General features: G+C 53.7%; 1 protein-coding gene across 2 annotated transcripts in view; it reads right to left on the bottom strand.

Moving 5' to 3' along the window:
- Positions 1 to 5,175: 5,175 nt before the first annotated feature.
- The window catches only part of CETP (cholesteryl ester transfer protein), a 35,066-nt gene continuing 31,916 nt past the window's right edge, over positions 5,176 to 8,325 (bottom strand). Inside the window, exons 13-17 of one of the 2 annotated variants that reach the window (XM_012447902.3) lie at positions 7,765 to 7,832; positions 7,338 to 7,371; positions 6,787 to 6,859; positions 5,606 to 5,691; positions 5,176 to 5,476 (exon numbers count right to left, since the gene is read on the bottom strand). In XM_012447902.3, coding sequence (XP_012303325.2) covers positions 5,357 to 5,476; positions 5,606 to 5,691; positions 6,787 to 6,859; positions 7,338 to 7,371; positions 7,765 to 7,832 — 381 coding nt within the window. In that variant the 3' untranslated portion in view covers positions 5,176 to 5,356. The remainder of the gene's footprint in view (positions 5,477 to 5,605; positions 5,692 to 6,786; positions 6,860 to 7,337; positions 7,372 to 7,764; positions 7,833 to 8,325) is intronic. The other variant, XM_012447903.3, reaches the window with a different exon arrangement.

Genomic DNA, 8,325 nt, shown 5'->3' with positions numbered 1-8,325 from the left:
TGGGCAGCAGTGCCTGCTAGGAAGGCCTTCCACCCACCTCTCAGTGACATCCCACAGGAAAGCAGCTTTCACTCCCAGACCACTGGCGCTTCCCTGCCTCCCAGGCCTGGGGTGGTGTGGGCGTGAGGATGCTGCGAGGTAGTGGTCAGGAGACAAGCATTAGCATCAGACATCCTGGGTTCAAGTCCTACCCTCCACCTTACCGTGTTAGATAGACCCAATGCCTTGACTCCTCCGTTCATCCTGGAGTGCGCTTCCGGGCCAGGAGTGGGGACTCTGTTTTGTTTTGGTTTTTTTTGAGATGGAGTTTCACTCTTTTGCTCAGGCTGGAGTGTAGTGATGCGATCTCGGCTCACTGAATTTCTGCCTTCCGGTTTCAAGCGATTCTCCTGTTCAGCCTCCCAAGTAGCTGGGATTACTCACACCTGCCACCACTCCCGGCTAATTTTGTATTTTTAGTAGACGCAGGGTTTCGCCATGTTGGCCAGGTGGTCTCAAACTCCTGACCTCGTGATCCTCTTGTCTCCGCCTTCCAAAGTGCTGGGATTACAGGTGTGAGTCCCCGCACCTGGTGGGATTCCCGGGTTCTAAGTTCCCGCCTTCACAGCATCCCCCATCCCCTCCAACCCAGTCTCCACTTGGGGAAGGGGTGTGGGGGAGTCAGCCCGGGGTCCCCGCCTACCCAAGCTGGGCAGGTTAGCCGACCTTCACTGCCTACCTCAGTTTCCCATCCACAAAAGGGGCAAGAGCCCTAGTGTCTCCTGAGATTGCCCCTGGGTTTGTGTGCAAGGGCTGAGGGAGGCACCAGGATTCGGGCTCTACTGGGAGTGGATGCGCCAGGCCCCCACCCATCCTGCCCCCACATCCCCATCTGGGTCCAGGCTGGCACCCCAGTTTTGCCAAGATGGGGATGGTGTTAATACTAACTCCATGTACAGTGGTTGTGATCATTTGATGACTTAACGTTAAGGCTGATGCAATCTGTACCTGAAGCCCATAAGCTGCCCTTATATTTTTGTCCCCTTCTACAGGCCCCACATCCTCATGAGACTTAAACTGCCTTCCTCCTAGGACCAACTCAGATACCTACAAATTGCACAACAGCAGAGTGAGAAGGGCACAGACTTTGCAGTGATTGCTTCTGTGTGACTCCCAGCTTCACCACTCCTGGTTGTGTAACCTCAGACAAATGCCTTGACCTCCCCTGGCCTCAGCTTCCTCATCTGTCGAGCGGGGTGTTCCCAGCCTCCCTAGGCCACTGGTGGGTGTGGTGGGAATGGGTGAGAATGTGGGTGTGAGCTGTATGCTTGGGAGGGATTGATTATGTTCCAGTATCAGGACTCAGCTCATGTTCACTGAGCACCGATGAAATGATTGGTCCTACACGAAGTCCCGGGAAAGACACTGGCCTGCTCCCTGTGCAGGCAGGGGAGGACAGACAGACACATGGACAAATAACCACAATCCAAGACACAAATGCAGATCATTTTTAGATGCATTTCATTCTGAACACCCTGGTGAGGAGGGCAGGAAAAAGATTATTATCCCATTAGGCAGATGAAGAAGCTGAGGTCCAGATAGATCAAGTCAGTTGCTGAAGGTCACACAGCAATCAGGGGGAGAGCTGGGTCTTGAACCTGGAGCCCTTTTCACTCTGGGGGTACCAGGCCTGCCGGAAAGTTTATTGCCGAAGGATTCTGGAAGAGCGACCTCCCCAAACTTTCTCTGTCCTCAGACTGGCTTGTGACCCGAGAGTCCGCTATTAGCACATCATACCTTTGGCTAAAAATGTGCCAGCCCCTCCAGTGTCAATCAAATGGCTGTCAGTCATTTACACTTGAGTGTGAAGAAGTGAATCAGATTTTATGGGTTGGAGATGAGAAGGAATGTGAGTATTTGGACTTTTGGGTGGGAAACTGGAGATGTGAGAGGAACGGTTGACACCAGAGAGAACGCAGGAAGATGGGTGGGGAGGGAGTTAACTGGAGGATGGAGCGAGCCCACATGACCTGGCCACCCGTGTACCTCACCCCCATTAAGTATAACCAATATCTGGCATTTGTGGAGCTCTTAGGATGTACCAGACACTGTGCCAGGCACTGTGCTCTTTTTGTTTTTTTGAGACAGAGTCTCACTCTGTCGCCCAGGCTGGAGTGCAGTGGTGCGATCTCAGCTCACTGCAACCTCTGCCTCTCGGGTTCAAGCAATTCTCCTGCCTCAACCTCCCAAGTAGCTCAGGCTATAGGTGCATGCCACATGCCTGGCTAATTTTTTTTAATTATTTTTCTTTTAGTAGAGACGGGGTTTTACCATGTTACCAGGCTGGTCTCAGACTTCTGAGCTCAGGCAATCCACCCGCCTCAGACTCCCAAAGTGCTAGGATTACAGGCATGAGCCACCGTGCCCGTCCGCTCTCTCCTTTAATCTTTTTGTTTGTTTGTTTATTTTTGAGACAAAGTCTCACTCTGTCACCCAGGCTGGAGTGTAGTGGCACAGTATCAGCTCACTGCAACCTCTACTTCCCAGGTTCAAGCAATTCTCCCGCCTCAGCCTCCAGAGTAGCTGGGACTACAGGTGTGCACCACCACGTTTAGCTAATTTTTTTGTATTTTTAGTAGAGACAGGGTCTCACCATGTTGGCCAGGCTGGTCTTGAACTTCTGAGATCCCCCTGCCTCAACCTCCCAAAGTGCTCGGATTACAGGCATGAGCCACTGTGCTCAGCCTCTCCTTTAATCTTTACAGCAACTGTTATCTTTCTTTTTACAGGTGAGAAAAGGGAGGCACAGAGGGGCTAAATAACATGCCTGAGCTCACACAGAGGCGGAGGAGCTGAGCTGTGGACCCAGGCAGGCCATCTCTGCAGCCTCCGCTCTTGACCACCATGGGCTCCTCCTCTGGGCTAACACAGCCCTTGCCAGGATCCTACATGGAAGGTATTATCATACCATTGAACAAAAGAGGATATGGAGGCATGGATGGCAGAATCAGTAACTGGGGTGAGAGGGAGCTGGGATTAGACCCAGGTCTGAAAGCCAGGACTTCCCTTCACCCTTCCTGTTTGCCAAACACCTGGGCCCCATCCTGCCCAAGGTCAGCAGCCCGGGTGGCAGGATGTGCTTCTGCCTGGCGCTGGCCTTGGGGAGCACTTGTTTTTCCCTGGAGGAAGCAGCAGGTGTGGCCTTGTTTTTGGAACTGACCTTGACTGGGTTGGAGCCAGGACCGCCGCCCCCCCGTCAATCCTGCATCGAGGCCAGGAGGACTTAAGTAGGACTAGGTCAGATCTAGGCTTGCATGGAGAGGCTGGAATTTGGGAGAGGGGCTTGGAGGTCAGTCCCATTTTTGTAAGCCTCTCGCCCTCTGGACTCCATAACTCATGCTAATTGCACTCCTTGGATGGGACAGTGACATGGAAGTACCTCCCAGCTCAGTCTTGGGGAGACCTCTCCAAGGACGGTGAGGGAAGCTGGGGGGATGCCCCTACCTTCCTTTCTGGAGCAGAGCTCTGGGGTCTCTGGAGTCCCAGCTAGGCTGGGGTTTACAAGGGGTAAGACTCAAAACGACTTCTCTGTCTGCCCCTCGTGCTAATAAAAGTTTCCATTCAAGAAAGAGCTGCCTAGGGATGCCAAGTTATCCGGAATCTGTTATTGTAGCATCAACGGGTGTGGGGGCGGGGCTTGGGCCTTCCCACCCACTTCGAGGGAGCATTCTTGGGTGGGATGTGGCTTCTAACTGGTGTCACCACCTCGAAGGCCAATATCCCATGACCTAGAATTTCCACATTGGACTTGGGGACTGGCGAGACCACCTTGACTCCTTCTGCCAAGGCCCTTTGAGAGCTGCCCGCCCCTTCCTTTAGTGCTCCCACTTAGTAAATCAGACTCTTGCATTATGCCCCAGGGTGGGGCCAGGGGTTGGGGGGAAAGCAGGCCTCAGGAAGTCCTTGGAGGGGCAGGGAAGGACTTGGAGGAAACCTGACTCAGAATACAGGGCCCTCCCCTCACATCTTCCCAGACTTGAAGGGGTGTCTTACTTCCGAGCTCCCTGCAGCCCCAGTCTCCTGGCCGTCTCTCTTGGCTGCTGAAATAAAGGCCGGGCCCTTTTGCCACCTTGTGATGTGACCCTGCCTGTCGGTTGGGCCTCATCTCTCACCCCTAGTTCTTTGCTTTCATTGCCACACCAGCCCTTTTGACTGTTCTTGAATCCATCATGATTCTTTCTACCCCAGGGACCTTGCATGAGCTGGCGTCTTGCTGCGCTTCCTCCCATCTCACTTGGCCAATCTGAGGCATTTTCTTTACACACCTGGAAAAAATAGAGCCTGGTACCTTCCAAGACTGGGATGGTTGGAAGAAACTTTTTGTGTTGTAGCCTGAGGGTAGGAAGAAGAAGACACAATTTAAGCATAAGAAGGTGAGGTGGAGGCTAGGCGCGATGGCTCACACCTGTAATCCCAGCACTTTGGGAGGCTGAGGTGGGTGGATCACTGGAGGTCAGGAGTTTGAGACCAGACCGGCCAACATGGTGAACCCCATCTCTACTAAACATACAAAAATTAGCCGGGTGTAGTGGCAGGTGCCCTGTAGTCCCAGCTCATTGAGGGGTGGAGGCAGGAGAACTGCTTGAACCCGGGAGGTGGAGGTTGCAGTGAGCCAGGATTGTGCCACTGCACTCCAGCCTGGGTCACAGAGTGAGACTCTGTCAAAGAAGAAGAAGAAGAAGAAAAACTGGAAATAGGCTCATGAGAGGTTTCTCTTCTGGAATAAAGTGTTTGCCTTTTTAGAGGCTCTATCTTCCTCTCTTTCTACCAGAAACCAGACCTCTGAGGGCCCCTTCCCCTCCCACTATCCTCAGATCTGAAGCCCCGGTTCCCCCTCACTTCCTGTCCAGCACTGAAACCCCATGGGGCAGAGAGTATGTGACAGCTCATGCAGGAAGCTGGTTAGATGAGAAGAGTGCTGGGCTAAAGCGGATAAATTTGGAAGGTATCCAGGGACCTGATCAGGGAGGACCCTGAGTCCCAAGTAGAGAGTTTGAATTTCTTCGTCCAGACACTGTGGAGCTTGGAGGGTTTGGGGGCAGCTGCCTTGGAAGGGCTGAAAGGAGGTGGACGGCGCTGGTGAGACACATCTCTTCCCCCTCCCTCTATCCCCCAGCCACAGAAGGACTCTCCAGCTGTTGGATACAGCATTTTAATACCAGTGGGCCTTTAGGACAGGGAGGGGGTGGGAGCCAATCTCTATCTCCATGCTCCTACCCTGACCCACCATGATGGAGGAGACACCAGGGCTCCAGCTGTGAGCCTGGTGCTTGCCTTCTGGTTCAAGCCTCACCCCCACCTCCTTGGAACTTCTAGCTCAAGCTCTGGAGGAAATCCACCAGCAGGTGCTCAGGGAAGCCGAAATCCATCTGCAGCAGCAGGAAGCCCTTGAGGGAGAGGCCGGAGGAGAGAGGGCCAGGCTGGGCTGACTCCCAGGCTGCCAGGAGGGAGCCAAGCTGATGGGGGTCCCTCTGCCTGTCTCCCCAGTAGGCCCCAGTCACCCCAGAAGTCCTATCTGGGACTCCCTCCCCAGGAGACGGGCTGCTGAGGGGGGCTTCGTACTCACATCCTGAGGGGTAATCTCAGGGTTGATGATGTCGAAGAGGCTCAGGCCTTTGCTGTTCATGAGGGCTGTAAACACTGCCTCGAGCCCTGGGACAGGGAACAGAGCCCCCCAGTCAGCCCTTCTTAGGGAGCAGGGCAGGCCTGAGGCTCTGCCACCCTGGGCAGTGGCAGATGCCGAGACCTCTTTGGACTTACATTCTGTAAACATTTTTTTTCACTTTGATTTAGAAGAGTGGGCCGGTGCTCCTGAGGACAGGGAAGAGCAGAGTTTGCCTGCTGGTAGCGCTTGCCACTCTGCTGCCCAAAGAAATTCCACTCTGTCCCAAACTTGAGCTCCCAACCCACCCACAATGGCCACATGACCTGCAGTTAGCTGAATCTACCCTGCTAGGAAGGAACCTTCCCCACACAGCTTCTCAGAGCGTTCTTTGCAACCACACAGAGTGGCCTCCTTGCAAGTAGTTGTAGGAATGGCTTAATCCGCTCCCCTGTAGTTTTAGCTCCATGGTTCAGATGGGGAAAATGAGGCCAAGAGATGCCAAGACACCCCGCCAGGATAATTCCATTTCCACGCCCTTCTTCCTACCTAAGCCACGTGGACAAGCAGATATTCTAAAGGAAGGCACAGTCAGCTCAACATACTCTGTGGGGAAGGTGGCAGAAAGCTCTCAGCAGAGCCTCGTCCACGTGTCCACACCCCCAGCACATGTGTGCCATGATGTCTGAGAGTCTACCACTTGAGTCACCTCACAGGGACAAATATTCTACCATTTCAAGATCAAAAGGAAAATTGGGGACCATCAAGTTCAACACTCTCGTTTTAGAGAAAGGGAAACTGAGGTTCAGGGCTGGGTTAGAACTAGGTCTCAGCCTCCCAGCCCAGGGCTCTTTCTGCTATATCAGGTTGCTATTAGGAAACCTGTGTCCTGAAAGTGCATTGAGCCAACCCGTGGGGTGGCAAGAGATAATATTCTGCAGGTAAACCAGAAACACGGCTCTGTGCATCTGGTTGAGTCATTGGCATGCAATGCCACCAGCAGGGAGAGGGAAGGGGGCCCAGACTGCTAAGTGTCAATGACTGGGAACAGGGGCACCTGGAGCTCTGCCTGGGAAGGGCCCACAAGGTGAATGGGAAGCTTGGTCAGGCTTGGCACCCCCATTTCCCCTCCAGCCCACACTTACGAGATACGACCTCAGGGATGCCCACAGTGTCGATCATTGACTGGAGGAAGGTCTGGACGGACTCGGAGCTGCTCTGCCAATCAGAGGCCTATGGTGAGCACTCCCTGGAGTGCAGAAGTGACCCACAGGGCAGATGCCACACAGCCTGGGTAAAGCATTCATGCCCATCTGTGAAAAAATACGTCCAACCCACTCCCTCCTTTTGCCCCAGACGGTGCCTCTCCTGAGTGGTCCCTCCTTCGCCCTGGGGAGAGCCAGGATTGCTGGCCCATTCCACAGAGGGAAAACTGAGATCCAGGGAGGGGCTGCTTGGCCAGTACTCTTCTGCCCAAAGCCCGGTCCATACCAACACGCTCTCATTTTTGCAACACAAGGGCTCTCCCGATGGACATAGCAGGGAGAAGAAGGGTCACAAGAGACACAGAATGGACCACTTGGTCCAGACTATTTTAATCCGGTTGCCTGATTTCCTTTAGGGCCCTCTGCCTGCTTTCTTTAAGGCAGGCAGTCCTACAGGACTTATTTCTCCTGGTCTATCCAAGGCCACCTACCTCAGTCAAATTGGAAACAGTCTTTGGTGTAATCCTGAAATAAAAAAGAGACGAGAATTTGACCCTCTGTCAGGCCCCCTCCTGTAACATCCACCGGAAAAGAAACGCTAGGAATGATAGCCAGTGCTTCTGTCTCGTTGCTCAGGCCTTTTCAGGGACTCTCTTGAGATTTGCTGTTCCAGCTGCCAGGCCTTGGCTTGGGCAGTGCTCTCCTCCTGCTGGGCCCTCCCTCCATTCTTCCTCGTGCCCCTGCCTTCTTCCGGACGAAGACTCCCTCTAGGTGAGGGTCTTATCTCCCTGCAGTCAGGCCATATGCCCCAGAGGGAAGGAGCCCTGTTTCCCCACCAATACCCGTCCTGCGCCTGACTGCAAGGGGCCAGGGAGAGGTTTGCAGAGTCGACCGCCCCCTCTTCTGTGCAGCACATACTGGAAATCCAAGAGGCTTAAGAAGAGCTTTTTCTTGGAATAGGAGGCCTGGACGGTAGTTGTGATATCCTGGGGAGAGAAACCAAATTTGCTGTGAGCCGGGGCTTTCCCTAAAGCAGAGAGCAACCCTCCTAGCCCAGGGCGCCTGATTCTTTCCATTGAGGGACCATGGGAACCAGGCTTAGCTATGGCTCTTCTGAGGAGAGTTCCCCAGCACCTGTGGCTTCGGAGTTAGGACCTGAGAAGTCACATGGGCACTTTCTTTTTCTTTTCTTTTTTTTTTTTTTTTGAGATGGAGTCTCACTCTGCTGCCCAGGCTGGAGTGCAGTGGCATAATCTCAGCTCACTGCAACCTCCGCCTCCCAGGTTCAGGTGATTCTCCTGCCTCAGCCTCCCAAGTAGTTGGGATTACAGGCCTGTGCTACCATGCCTGGCTAATTTTTGTATTTTTAGTAGAAACGGAGTTTCACCACGTTGGCCAGGATGGTCTCAATCTCTTGACCTCGTGATCCACTCACCTCGGCCTCCCAAAGTGTTGGGATTGCAGGCGTGAGCCACCGCA

The sequence above is a fragment of the Aotus nancymaae genome, unplaced genomic scaffold (genome assembly GCF_030222135.1).
Source record: "Aotus nancymaae isolate 86718 unplaced genomic scaffold, 86718_ANA_hifiasm-v0.15.2.pri h1tg000030l, whole genome shotgun sequence".
NCBI lineage: Eukaryota > Metazoa > Chordata > Mammalia > Primates > Aotidae > Aotus > Aotus nancymaae.
This window is presented reverse-complemented; position numbering and strand designations above follow the sequence as displayed.